The sequence below is a fragment of the Cyprinodon tularosa genome, unplaced genomic scaffold (assembly GCF_016077235.1).
Source record: "Cyprinodon tularosa strain WSP-4 unplaced genomic scaffold, ASM1607723v1 ctg120, whole genome shotgun sequence".
Classification (NCBI taxonomy): domain Eukaryota; kingdom Metazoa; phylum Chordata; class Actinopteri; order Cyprinodontiformes; family Cyprinodontidae; genus Cyprinodon; species Cyprinodon tularosa.
The window spans coordinates 3832178-3846761 of NW_024038004.1; the positions used below are offsets into that span (position 1 = coordinate 3832178).

Sequence of the window (14584 nt, forward strand, 5' to 3'; positions counted from 1 at the left end):
ATAGTAATACTGTGGGGATTTCCCAGGCCTCTGAGCTTTTGGACATTTCTATGACACGGTCGATGTTGAGACCAGAGGGAAGTGTTTATATAGTCCTTTAGGGGCATACATAGGACTCCAACAGGTGTGGGGCCATTTTCCTCCTTGCCTCTATGAGGATGATCTCAAAGGCTGTGATGAACAGGATGGGGGAGATGAAGCATCCCATGGCAATACCAACCTCTTGCTGTTGCCAGCCTGTTGTGAAGTCCTGGTTGGTGCAGCACATCTGGATGTTTGCAAAGTACCTGGCCACCAGGGTGCGAATGCAGACAGGGATGTAAAAGAGGTCCAGAGCATAGTCGATGAACTAGTGTGGGAAAGTTCTTTATGCAATGGCAAGGTCCAACCACACGGCATGCAGGTCTCTTCACTCTCTGGATCTGCTCCCATATGACTACTGAGTGTTCCTTAGAGGCACCCCAGCCTTCTGGCAGCTGGTGTCAATAAACCTGTTGTTCATGAGGTAGCTGGTCAGCCTGTTGGACAGGATGGAGAAGATTTTCATTCAACATTCAGGACCGCAATGCTCCTAAACTGGCTGATGGTAGAGTGGTCTGCTTCCTTTGTAATGAAGACTGTGACAGGCTTCTAAGGCTATTTCTCACCACCTCCCACTAAGACAGCAGGCCCTCCCTCTCCTCTGCATTAGACTTTCTACCCTGCTTCTGTACTGACATCACCTTTTCACCAGTAGCTAATCTCCCTCTCTTCTCCCCTTTTGCTTTAGCCCAATGCTCTGCTTCCCGCCACTGCCCCTGCACTCATCATAGAGTATTACACCAATGTTGTTTAGCTTGGTTTCCACCTGACCATGCAAAGAGTGATGTAGCAGGATACTGCGGTCCTTATCCAGCTGCTGCTAGTCTGCTATTTCATTTGCTTCTTGCCATTTGACTGGCTGTCTCTGCCCCGGTTCTCTCAACTCTGCCCTCTGCAGTGGATCTTGGATGTTGGAGTTTGGTGGTATCCTAGGGTCTGCTGGTGTTTTAAGGGTGCTCTCATTGTTGCCACCTTCAGAAGAAACAGGGTCCACCATGAGCTCTCTTGAACTCACTGCCAGCCCTCCATCCACAACCATGGAGTCCTCAGCACTGTGGTTAGCAATCTGGATCTGGGTTCCTTTTGTCTGACCTGCTGGTTAATTCAGTTCAATTCAGTTAATCTATATAGATCCAATTCACAACACATGTCATCTCAAGGCACTTTGCAAAGACAATTCAGCCAGATCATACAGTCAAATTCATTCAAAGATTTATATCTAAGGAAAACCAGTTGATTGCACCGACTCACTCGAAGGCAATCCCCCACACCAAACATTTTGATTGGAGCATTTAATTCTTATTCATTTATTCTTTCCATCTAAAAAAGCAACAACACTAATATGTTGCCTGAAAGTTAGTAAGGAACCGAAATAAATACAAAATAAAATCATATTATGAACCTGTATTTAAAGAACTGGAGCTCCTCTGAGTAAAGGGCTGTTTATGTTGTAGTGCTTAGTTAATGTTGTAGTGCTTTCTTTAATGTTGTAGCGTTACGGTTGTACTGCTTTCCTTAATGTTATAGTGCTTTCGTTGATGTTTTAGTGATTTATTTAACGCTGTAGTGCTTTCGTTAATGTTAAAATGATTTATTTAATGTTTTAGTGCTTTCTTTTTAATGTTTTAGTGATTTATTTAATGTTGTAGCGCTTTCGTTAATGTTGTAGCGCATTTGTAATTTTGCTTCTTTGATGTTGTAGTAGTTTGCACCTCAGGGCCACCGTACTAACAGCAGCAGGGTCACTCGAACGCATCATCACCTACGTAGTGCGGAAGTAAATGGTCTTTCATCTGACGGTAGTGTGGAAGTAAACAATCCTCGGCTGACGTGGTGCAAAATCCGTGTCGGATCACCGCCTGAAATTATTATTATTGTTTGAGCGGCTGCTCGTTTATTCACAGCTGTGGTTGGTGTAAGTTTAATGAACGTAAATAACATTTAGTGGTGCTGGTGGTAAGCTCAACTGCAAAGTAGATGGCGTCAGATGAGGAGACAAGTAGGCCGTTCGCTGGATTATCAAACGTTTCTATATCGGAAGAGATACCTGTGGAAGGGGACATCACTGTCCCCACCGGCCCTTCCACCAGAGACGATGAGTTTTCTACTCTAGACGAGCCGGTGAAGGAAACTGTTCTACGTGATCTCCGCGCAGTGGGGAAAAAGTTCATTCATGTGATGTATCCTAAGCGGAGTTCAGCTCTTTTGCGAGACTGGGACCTGTGGGGTCCTCTGCTGCTCTGCGTAACGCTGGCTCTGCTGCTCCAAGGCGGCGCAGCAGACAGCGACGACCAGGGGGGACCGCAGTTCGCAGAGGTAAACAGGCAGTTATATATATATATATATATATATATATATGTATATATAATGTGTGTGTGTGTGTGTGTATATGTATAAAAGGTTAAACTCTTCTAAGTTAAAGTGCTCAATCAGATCATTACTCTGAATATTTGGCTTTAAACTGTGGCAAAACAGTTTAGAAATAAACCTTCTGGTGAAAATTTACATTTGATATTTTGACAGCTGCAGTTTTTACCATATAGGCTACCATTTAACAGTTTATATTCATTTTCGTTCACTACATATTTGAAGGACTTTTTAATTAACCGGTGTGACCTGGACCTAATAACCGACTGACTGGCTGATGTTAAGGATATGGTTTGGCAGAGATCACACTCCATATCCTAGATAAGTTGGCAGTCCTCACTGGCATCAACCTGGGGCTCTAAATGCTTCAACACAATTTAAAATTAGGCTATTTCTTGACAGACTGATGACAGATGCAATTTTGAGGTGTACTTTCTCATTTAAAAATATCTTAAAACTTATTTTGTGGCAGGCGTAAGGTATGAGAAACAACATTTGTACATTCACCTTCATTGCTTACTCCAACGCTGGTGGAGTAAAGTACTACAGTAAAGAAACAAAGCTCTACACAACCCCACCACTAAAAAGCTCAGAATGTACAGGTTATCAGCCCCTTTACCATTTTCATTTGAAAGCCTGGGTCTTTTGAAAGACCAGGTAACATTTCCATACACATTACTTTCCCAGGGTTATGCGCCCTTTAGAAACCCAGTATAGATTAACACTGTCATATAGAAATCTACATAGCCACCCCTATTGTTGGCACAAATGAAATGTACACAAACCACCAAAGCTGTAAAGCTGCAGTGTTTTATTCAGTCAGTGGCAGCAGTAACCAATAAGGGTGAGTTAACAAATGTTAAAAAGTGATTTAAAGATCTTTTTATAATGATCTGTCGAAGGGCCTGCACTTTTCCTTGTTGAGGCCAAAAATATACATTCTCCTTAGACTATCTTATCATGTAAACCTAATTTAGTAGAATAACCATTTATATACATGTGTAAATACACTTTTTTAAATGATTTTATACTGACAGGTCTACGTGAGATCACAAGTTGTATGCTGTCTGTTGACTTTCAGTCTTTGAGCTTTTCTTAATAATAATCTATGCTCGTGTGAACATAGACTACATAAATAACAGTTTGACTGAAAATGTTTCCTCATGGTGTTGTAGATATCTGAGATTTCCCAGTTTATTGTAATAAAAGAAAATAACTGTGAATTATTTTTGTTTTTTATTTTAAATGTATCACACAGTTAAAAAGGAAATCTGTTGAAATGCAGATTTTTTTTTAAAAGATAAAGGTAGAACCACTTGTATGTTCTCAGTACTGCCACTTGCTGGATTGAAGCTACAAGTGCAGTTTGTCTCATTCGTAAGTTTGACAATAATATAACTGTCTTTTATATATCTTGTTTCAGGTCTTTGTTATCATTTGGTTTGGCTCCATCGTCATCACTCTTAACTCCAAGCTCCTGGGTGGCACCATCTCTTTCTTCCAGAGCCTCTGTGTGTTGGGATACTGCATCATGCCCCTGACATTGGCCCTGGTTGTGTGTCGGATCATCCTGCTCGGAGGTACAGGGATCGTGAGCTTTTCCGTGCGACTGGCAGTAGTGACAGCATCTTTTGGATGGTCCACGTTTGCTTCCACAGCCTTCCTTGCAGACAGTCAACTGTCTAACCGCAAGGCACTCGTGATATATCCAGTGTTTCTCTTCTACTTTGTCATTGGGTGGATGATCTTGACGTTTTCACCAGGAAACTGACAAATGACACTTTATATGAAGTGAGGAAACGAAAGAAAATCGAATTTCTTTGTTTAAATATGGGGAAATAGTGTGATGGCTTCTTTTTTTCTTCTGCACATAGTCGGGGCAAAATATTTCCTTTTTTCCTTTTTTTGTAACAAGAGGGATGTTTTTGTTTTTTCCCCCAAGAACTTCATTTAACGTTATAAATGGTTTATAACTGTTTGCTTCTGTAAAGATACATCCAACTTTATCATTAAAATCAATTGAGAAATAGGATGAAATTGTAGGTTGTTTTTTTTTGCTCAGTTATTGTGTTGCAACACCTTATTTATCATCTGTACTGGCAAAAAACTGCAAATAGGAAAAACAAGTTTAGCTGCAACCATTCATTTCTTTTGTATGTGTAATCTCTTATTCTAATGGTGCATTCAGACCGGAGGCGATGGACGTGGTGATTCCAACGAGCCCCGCTGCAGCATTTTGGATCAGCTGAAGGCTTTTAACTAGTTTGTGGACTTCCTGATAGCAAAGAATTACAATAGTCCAGCCTTGAAGTAACAAATGCACAGACTAGTTTCTCAGCATCACCCCTGGACAGAATATTTCTAATTTTTGCAATATTCTTCAGATGAAATAATTAAATTCTAGAAACCTCTTTGATATGGGATTTAAATGACTGGTCCTGATCAATTTTTTACTTTATTATCTGAGATCAATTATATCCCATCCAAATGAAGTGACTGACTAATCAGCTTCTTTTTTCAAAGACTCTGGTCCAAAGACTATAACTTCTGTTTTGTCTGCATTTAGGAGCAGAAAGTTAAGAGTCATCCATGGTTTTATGTTTTCAAGCCATGCCTGTAATATATGTAATGGGTTAGCTTCATCTAGTTGTATAGACATATATAGCTGGGTATCATCAGCATAACAGTGAAAATGAATCCCATGCTGTCTAATAACTCTACCGATTGGGAGCATGTATATATTTAAAGGAAAGAGAATTGGTCCTAGCACGGATCCCTGTGGTACTCCGCTGGTAACCCTTGAGCATGAGGACGAGTTGTCAGTAACATGAACAAACTGAAATCGGTCACATAGATACGATTTAAACCAGTCTAGCGCTGTTACTTTTATTCCAACAAAATGTTCAAGGCTTTCTAAAAGAATATTATGGTCAACTATATCAAATGCAGTACTGAGATCTAACAGGACAAGTACAGATACAAGTCCATTATCTGAGGCCATGAGAATATCATTAGTGACTTAAAACCAGAGCTGTTTCAGTGCTATGATGAGCTCTAAAGCCAGACTGAAACTCTTCAAAAAGTTAATCATGGTGTAAGTGGTCGCACACTTGTTTGCAACTACTTTCTCAAGAATTTAAGATAACAAAGAAAGATTGGCTATAGGTCTATAATTTACCCAAGTTATCTGGGTCAAGACAAAGCTTCTTAAGTAACTGTTTGATTAAAGCAACCTTAAAAGCCTTTGGTACATATCCCTGTAACAGAGATAGATTAATCACATCTAAAATGGAGGAAGAGATCAAAGGAAATACCTCCTTAAATAACCTGGTTGAAACTGGATCTAACATCCAAGTTGAAGGCTTAGATGAAGACAATAGTTTTACTAACTCTGAAAGTTCAACAGGATCAAAGCAGTCTAAACCCGGTTCAGATTATATGGCTACCTCAGATACTGCCTCACCTCCCAGAGATAAACCAGTCATAGTTAGAAAAGTGCTATTGATCTTATTTTTAAAACGATGAATGGACGGTTCGACGGAGCTATGGCTCCGGGTGAGTTTGTATTAAAAAGATATCTAGGATTATTCTTATTCTCCTTTATTAATGAATAAGAAATGTGGCTCTTGTCTTTCCACAGTGACAAAGGCAGCGCTATAGGGAACCGCCTTACGGTGGGGCACTTGAAAGCCGTGCCAACGGCCCTGCCCGCCCCCCACCCCAATGTATGTGATGAATGAATTGTACTGAAACTGAAATCTTGATTACAAAGCAAACTCTAGTTGACAATAAAGAAATTTATTGATTTTTGTGCCCTGCTATCAGCCAGTTTCCATCCTCTTAATTCTGCAATGAAAAATTATAAATACACACTACGTGTTGGAAAACTGTGTTTGGTGACTGACTTTTATTCGTGTCAAAAGTTGGAAATTGACCAATTCTCTTGCCATTTAAAATAACACAAAAAAGTGTAAGAGGACCTCATTTATTCATTCATTTATATTACAATTTTGTAAACAATGAATGCCGATTACTGTCAATGTTGCAACCTTGACATGATTATAAGAGTTGTTTTAACTGAGAAATCGTGAAAATGGTCGGGTCCGGCAGATCCGCCTCTCTGGCTGCAATGCGAGCTCCCGACTCAGGGGGAACAGATTTTCACAGGGGAACAGAATTTGGCACAAGACCGGAAATCAAGAAGAAGAATTGAGAGGCGGGGCCTGTACCACCCGATCCGTTCTGCGCATGCGCGAACAGATGTACATCCGGGTGTCCATAAATACTATAAATATGGTACTAAAACTACTTATTTATATCCATAACTCACTAAAGAATGCTAATACACATCTTTAATAAATATTTTATGAATTTTGTGAGACAATTTTAATGCTTTTTACATATTTAACGTTAAACTGCTTCTCTGACATCATCAGACATGCTCAGAGCACCCTGGTAAAAAAAAAATGTGCTTTATTGTATTTCAAGTATATTCATATTTCCTATAGTTTACTGAAAATGTACTTAGACAAATTGTACTTTTTGTAAATATATAAAAAGTATACTAACATTACGCTTTCATGCTAATACTTTTAACACACTTTAACATAATTACACTATGTTACACTTTATAGAAATATATTATTAAAAAAGTATACTTTAAGTGAAAGTTATGTGTAATTTCTAAAGTGTACTTATTTTAAATTTGTTTTTACATATATTTTTGCTATATTTTAAATTGTATGCTCAAAGTTGTCATTGTAACGTACATTGAAAGCATATTTTAAAAGTACACATTTTAATATCGACACTGTAATATTAAGTTTGAGTGCATTTTAAGTTACATTTGAATCTAATTATGAAGTGAAGTTATATACGCTTGTACTTCAGGTAATTCTTTTGGAAAGTGTTCAATAGTATAACTACAAAAATGCACTTAAACCCTATTATGCAATTTTGTGCTGTGTGTAAAGTACACAGATAGCAATTATTGCAGTTGTTATGTAATGTTTAATAAGTTTTGAAAAAGAAATATGATACAATACATCTTACACACAAAACCACATTGAACAAAACACTAAATGTTCACTTCAAAAGTACAGGTGCACAAAAATGTGTGTTCTGCTGAAAAGCAAGTGGTTTAAAGCTGGTGCAGTGCTACATTATGATCTAACAAATAGCATAACCCACATTGCAACAGAAAAGTTAATACTGGCCAAATGCAAAAGAAATAAACTTAACACATTACAATTGTCTCAAGTGTTCAAAAAAGAACATTTCATTAGTATTGTTTAATGGATCAAAGCAGGGCTACTGCAAACAAGACCAATTGGTGAGTGCACATATTTAAAAGTCGCTGACAGCACTTCATGCATATAGGAGTGATATGTGGAGGTTGTTTGGCCTTGATGTCTGTAAAGTAGTAGCTCCCCAAGAATTTTAGTCTTGGGGAGTTTTTGGTTCAGTACTGATATCAGAATTCCCATAGACTTTGAATGCACCACACCTGCACAGCAGTTAGTCACGGCTCCTCCCTGCTCAGAGCTAGCGTGCTTTTCTTTTAAGGCCTTGGTCTGCATGGAGAGAGGTAACTTTCAAAACATTCCCATTTGGTTTTGAAATCTTAAGATATCTGTATAAAACGCGATTTTGATTATTATATTTGTATTGTAGAAACAGGAGATGTAATCGGTTGAGCAGGAAGATTTGCTGTATTATTGTGTTGAAGAATATCCTGGTGAGTTCACATGAACCTGTGAATGAAATATATATATTTTTTGAGATGTAAAACCAGTCAGGATATAATGTTTTGTAATATATGTAATTTTACTAGCTCTTTTGATTTATTGAATGCATTAGCACAGTGAGAAGGAGGCTAACACACCCCCCATGTGCTCTTCTAAAAAAGAAAATGCACTTTCAAGCTAGCTACATCTTGTGTGATGTTGCTGTAAAACCCCCACAAGGGGTTAACGTAAAATTAACCCTTCATAGGTGTCCTGGATTGTTTTTTCCAGATACAAGTATTGACTACTGACCATAATGATTTCTTAGACAGTGAACCACATGTAAATTGATAATTTTACTTTATATTTTTGTCTGTATAAATGTGGTAAAAACCAATTTATATTATGGTGATTACATGATTTATTTTCCAATTGAAGTAATTGCTCTGCACATTTGTGTGCAGGCTGTTTTTTTTTTTACATAGTTGCAGAATCTGCTGTTACAGCTGAGCAGTTCATTGTATGGACTGGACTAGACTCCACCAGAGATGTTGATGCAGGATGTTCCCAATTTGAATGCCATCCGGTTCCCTGGAGGGTGGTAGGAAAAACAAGGAAACTTAAGGATTTTTCTTCCCTTTCTTTCTGCGGATTCATAATTTTTTTCTTTTCTGAGATCTCTGACAATTTTTGTTGTTACTTTGTTTAATTTTTTTGATCAGATCTGATAAAACCACTTGATGCATCAGATTTATTTAAATTCAACTGAAATGGACAATTTTTTTTTCTGGTGCACTTATGGACCCTGGTATATCATACTGATACAATTTGTCAGACTTTTCTGATGTACTGCTCAAAAATACTATGAATTTACAGTATCTCTCTGTTTGGTTAACAGACGCTGTTCTTCTGGAGTTTCCGTAGACAAGTGTCTCTGATGTGCGCACGGCCATCAGACGAAAATGTAACAATGAGCAGTTCAGCCAAAAAAAGGAAAATAATGTGTGGTGGGCGTGTTTTTGTATGGTGGGAGGGTTTAGGGGTGCAATAATAAGGAATGTTGTTTTTCATTGTTCAGTATTCCTCTGCGTTCTTTAAAGTTTATTTGTAATGTTTAGGTCTGCTGCCTGAAATTGACATATTTCTACAAAGTGTACTAAAGTACCAATATTTGAAAATGTGTTGTAAGTTTTATAATGAAAATGGTTAACGTCGATATGTAAATGTTTATACATTCTGAGATAGTACAAGTTATATTATTTGTAATGTACTATAATTTGGACATGTTTCAAATACATTAAAGTATATTTTTTCATCTGCACGGAAGTATATCCACAAGTCTTTCAGCATTTAGTATACTGTTAATACATTTGCAAGAATGTGCAAGGTAGAAAGTAGTATAGCAATGTAATGATAAAGTATATTTACTATTAACTGCAAAGTATGCTTTTTTAGTAATTGGAATAAGCCAACAGTATAATTAAGCATATTATTACCACAGTAAGAGTATATTAAAAGTATAAAGCTTATATATTTTTAAGACACTAACAAATCATTTTTAATGTAGTTATAATACAACCATAGTGCACTTTAATTTGACTAATTAAGCATATATTAGTACATATAAACTCATATACTTAAAGTATACAAAATATACTTTAAGTTGTTCCACTTTAGCACATCAAAGTACACTAAATACACTTCAAGTTGAGCTTGTCCACAATTTAATTACAATTAAAATATATTTAGTACAAAATTAGTTGTTCCAAAATAGCATCCTTCAAGTTAACTAATCATAAACACACTTAAAGTATAGTAATGATTAGTGTGCCTTCAAGTACACAAAAGTATGCTAAATTTTAGTACACTTAGCACATTTATTTTTCAGCAGGGCAGTCCGGCAAAATATGATTAAACCATGTTTATCTGCATTTTAGTTGTTTCTCTCTTTAGATTATGCACTATATAACATAAGGTTAAAACAAAACAAAAACATAAAACTCAAAAAGACTAGATTTATGTTTAAATCCAAAGCCAAAAAAGTTAGCCACCGGAAGTAGCGTAGGATCCCATTTCTGGTGCAGATCGGGCACAGAGTGATAAAGCAAAGGATTTTAAGGCATTTTTTTTTTTTTTTAGGAAGTACATTATTAACCTTTAACACATATTCTAATACGTTTACTATTTTGGGGGAGGGAAAACGTAATTTAGGTATCTTAAACAAAATAAAATCGAGGACGACCAGTATGTATATCTGGATGCACAAATGAGCTGATAGCGCATGCGCAGAACGGATCGTGCTTCCGGAACGGATCAGGTAGTGACAGCCCGGACCAGGAGAGGTGGCCAAGATGGCTAATCGAGCAGAGGTGCTGTGAATAGCTCAGAGAAGCAAAGCCTTGCAAATCAATAGAATAAATGTATATGTCAACTAAACTCTGACTTATTGGATGTAAGACTGTAGAGATCTTATTAATATATCCCAGAAATGTGTAAGTAACTCTGAAAACCTCCCGAAAAACGTAATTGTAGAACATGGCTAACATTAGCATCAAAGCTAACGCTAAGTTGAAGGCGCACGAAACACACGACTAGTATGGTACAGAAAGGATGGAAACTAAATGTAGAGGAACCAGAAAAAAACACCTTAACATCTCCTGCCAAACCACCAGCGCCATAGAAAAAGTCCAAAGCAGACGACATAGTGGATGCTGAAGCCCGTGTTGAAGAAAACTCTATCGCTTCTATCCTGACTGCCATCGGCACGCTTCAGAACATGATGCAGGATTTCAGAGCGGAGTTGAAACAGAATACATTGACTATAACCAACATTGCCAAAGCGGTGGAGTTTAATTCTGCCGAAATCAAACAATGTAAAGAACAGTGTCGAAAACTGGGCATCGAGGTGAAACAACTCAGAGAAGAGAACGCAGAAATTGGAAGAAGAGCAGCAGAAATGGAAAAAAGAGCTTCAAAGAGGGAGTGCTATAAAAGAAAATGGAACCTGCCAGTTATTGGCTTACAGGAAGAAAAAGACGAAAACATGAGACAAGTCATCTCTGATATCATCGAAAAGATCGCGCTGCACTGGAGGAAGAAGATGGATTTCTTTCTGGACGGGGACCAAACAACACCAATCCCCCTCGTCAAGTAATCCTGCAGTTCACAGGACGCCACTTCAGGGACGAGCTCTGGAGGATCACCAAACTTCACCCTGTCTGCAAGGAGCTGAACATCAGCTTGGCAGAAGATTTAACCAAGTGAGACAGTGAGGCACAGAGGGCTGTGTGGCCCAAAGTGGAACAAGCAAGGAAAGCAGGACTAAAGACAGTGTTCCGGGCCCCCATGCCTTCATTAATGGACAAAGACTCTCCCCATAGACACAACTGTCCAGGGGGGTTGAATCCAAAAAATGAGTGAGTTTGAGTGAAAAGGTATTTTTAAGGTTTGATACTATTATATTTTCCTAAAAGGGAACCATTACTGTTCTAAGCTCAGGAATACAGTGTTGTTGATTGTTAATTTGTTTTTGCCCTATCTTCAGTTTAAAGAGCAATATTCTTTTAATATCTGTTAATGCAAGGGGTCTACACCTTGTGCACCTTGTCCACAAGGTGTAGATGTACATCTACACCTTGTGGACAAAGGACCTTCTTTTGAGGACCAGAATGTTCACATTTTGGATAAAGAAAATAGGTGGTTTGAGAGGGGCGTGAAGGAAGCCATCTATGTTAAGAGAGAAAAACCAACCTTAAACAGAGGGGGTGGACTCAGATTCCAGCTTCCAAAAACTTACAATTCAGTTATAGAATTCAAACCTCGGAAACCAAGTCCAGTGGATTGTTTTTTTTTTTTACTTTTATGGAATAACTAACAAATTCATACCAAAAAGTGGGAATTTTTAAAATATAAAATACGTCTATTTACCATTTCATTCCACAAAATTATTTAAAAAAAGATAGAGAACAACAAGAAGTAGACATCATTAATCAGTTAAATATTTACTGCAACAGGCCAAACCCAACTGAAGACGATTTTAAACCTCCAACCTAAACTAGATGAAGTTTACAACCGTAAGGCCCGAGGGGCCTTCATCAGATCCAGAGCTAAGAGGATAGAGGAGGGAGAAAAAAATTCTGTGCATTTCTGTCGTCTTGAGAAACGGAGACGGGAACGAAATAGCATCAGATCACTGATGAATGATGATAATGAAGTCTATGATGGAAAATTGATCTCTACAGAAATCTTTAAATTCTAAAGCCAGCTGTATAGCTCTAAGTTATCCCACATGGACTGTGATTTTTTTTTTGTATTCTTGAAATATGCGATAATCCAGTAACAATTAGAGAACTTAATGCAATGAGTGGTCATCTTTCTCTTAACAAAGCCCCCGGATCTGATGGTCTCACAGGAGACTTTTACAGACACTTTTGGACAGATTAAAGAGACCTGCTGCTACAAGTTTTTACTGAAATAGTTGAAACCTGTGTGCTTCCTCCAACAATGAGGCATGGAGTTATCGTCTCAATTCCAAAACCTGGGAAAGATCTTAGAATCATAGATAACAGAAGACCCATTACACAAAGAAATTCAGACCACAAACTTCTAAATTACATCTTTAAGTCTTGTCTCCAAACAGTGATTTCAGATCTAATTGCCGATACACAGTCAGGATTCCTAAAGCGGAGATCAATCCCTAATAATATTAGATTAGTGATGGACATCATTGAATATAGAAACCAAATAGAAGATGATGGTTTCCTTCTATTTTTAGACTTCTACAAAGCATTTGACTCCATGGAGCATCCGTTTATTCTTTCGTCTCTTTGGATTTGTAGTCAAGTTTAGAGAATTTATCAGTGGACTGTATCGAGATATTAGCAGTTGTGTCCTACTGCCCATTGGCACCACCCCAAGCTTCAAGGTTAATGTGGGGTTTCCTCAGGGCTGCCCCATCTCACCATACCTGTTCATCTTAGCCACAGAAATGTTAGCTATCTATATTAAGAACTGTAATGAATTAAATATATTAACCCAATCAAGCTAAATTTCATTTGCAGAACTAGACAACATTATATGGAGAAAAGCAGTATGGTTAAAGACGCAAAGGATGGAGGTCTCAAAGTTATTGATTTTGACCGTCTAAATGGGACCCTAAAAATAAATTGGTTAAAATCTTGGATCAAACACAGCAATTCCTTTTGGTTTTGTATTCCAAGGACCTTGTTCAAGATAATTGGAGGATTGGAATTTCTTCTGAGAGCGGACTTTAATGTAGGCCGATTGCCAATATCACTGTCAGAGTCTTACAAACAAATCCTTTTGTACTGGAAAATGTTATATGTGCATAACTTCTCACCCCACACAACTGTTCTCTGGAACAACAGATATATTCTGCACTGCATCAAATCTCTGTTCTTTGAAGACTTTTATGGGAGAGATACTGTATATGGTCCATAGCATATTTAATGGATAGCAACTGAGTTTTTTATAGTTATGAACAGTTTTGCATTAAACATAATTTCAAGCCTTTAAACTTTAATAAATTACATAGAGTACTAACCCAAGAATTTGTCTTTTTAACCAAAAATACTTCACAATATCATCCAATTCACCCACAATTAGCTGCTCTGTCAATTCAAGGGATTAATATTATGGATAGAAAATGCACTAACCATTTTATTAGAAACTTTTTCAATGAATACCTTTACCCTGAAAGACAAAATAAAAATAACATCCCAAATTTGATAAAAGCTCAATAACTAAACTAAGAACAATGTATCTAGCACTACCTATACCCCCAAACATGAAAGAAACACACTTCAAATTAATGAACAACATTTACCCCTCTAAAGAATTATTGAAACTTCGCTTTGGTATAGATGATAACACATGTAGGTTCTGTGAAAATTATATCGAAACTACAGACGATGTGTTCTTCTCATGTTCAGTGGTGCAAACATGTTAGTGTGATTTGCATAGATGGATTAAACAACAGCTATCTTCATCCCCAACCTTTATCTCCAGGGACAATATCACTTTTGGTCTAATATTGCAAAGTAAGGCTGATGAGCTCTGCACTCATACAATTGTACAGTATGTCTAGCTAAATTTGTCATTCATAAATGCAGAATTGCTAACTCATCTCCCAAACTTTTTTGTTTAAGCTATATTTAAAATCATTAAAGATTCTGAAAAGTCCTAAAGCACAAAAAAATTATATCCTAAAACACTTCCCAACAGAAGTAAACAGCTAAACCAAGACTGAATTCTCCCCTCATGTTATACTTTCTTATAATTTTATTTATATCATTGGATTTATTTTATAATTATTCTTATAATTTTGTATTTGTTTATTTATTTGGTTTTATGTGTTTGCATGTTTATGTTAATAACCCTCTATGTTATAG

The 14584-nt window shown here is 37.2% G+C and overlaps 1 protein-coding gene and 1 long non-coding RNA gene across 2 annotated transcripts; both read left to right on the forward strand.

Moving 5' to 3' along the window:
* The first annotated feature begins 1845 nt into the window (after positions 1-1845).
* Positions 1846-4485, forward strand: yipf6 (Yip1 domain family, member 6). The gene is made up of 2 exons (XM_038274146.1): positions 1846-2397; positions 3872-4485. The coding sequence occupies exons 1-2, from the start codon at positions 2059-2061 to the stop codon at positions 4217-4219; spliced, it is 687 nt and encodes a 228-aa protein (XP_038130074.1). The 5' UTR covers positions 1846-2058; the 3' UTR covers positions 4220-4485.
* Positions 4486-7227: 2742 nt separating this feature from the next.
* LOC119776168 lies at positions 7228-9166 on the forward strand. The gene is made up of 4 exons (XR_005279750.1): positions 7228-8035; positions 8122-8185; positions 8639-8775; positions 9073-9166. It is a non-coding gene; the product is annotated as an uncharacterized LOC119776168 (long non-coding RNA).
* Positions 9167-14584: the final 5418 nt, after the last annotated feature.

Bases quoted from the DNA above. Each gene is read 5' to 3' on its own strand.
- yipf6 (XM_038274146.1), top strand. From the start codon at position 2,059: ATGGCGTCAGATGAGGAGACAAGTAGGCCGTTCGCTGGATTATCAAAC. The intron at 2,398-3,871 runs GTAAACAGGCAG...ATCTTGTTTCAG, and splicing joins GGGGACCGCAGTTCGCAGAG to GTCTTTGTTATCATTTGGTT.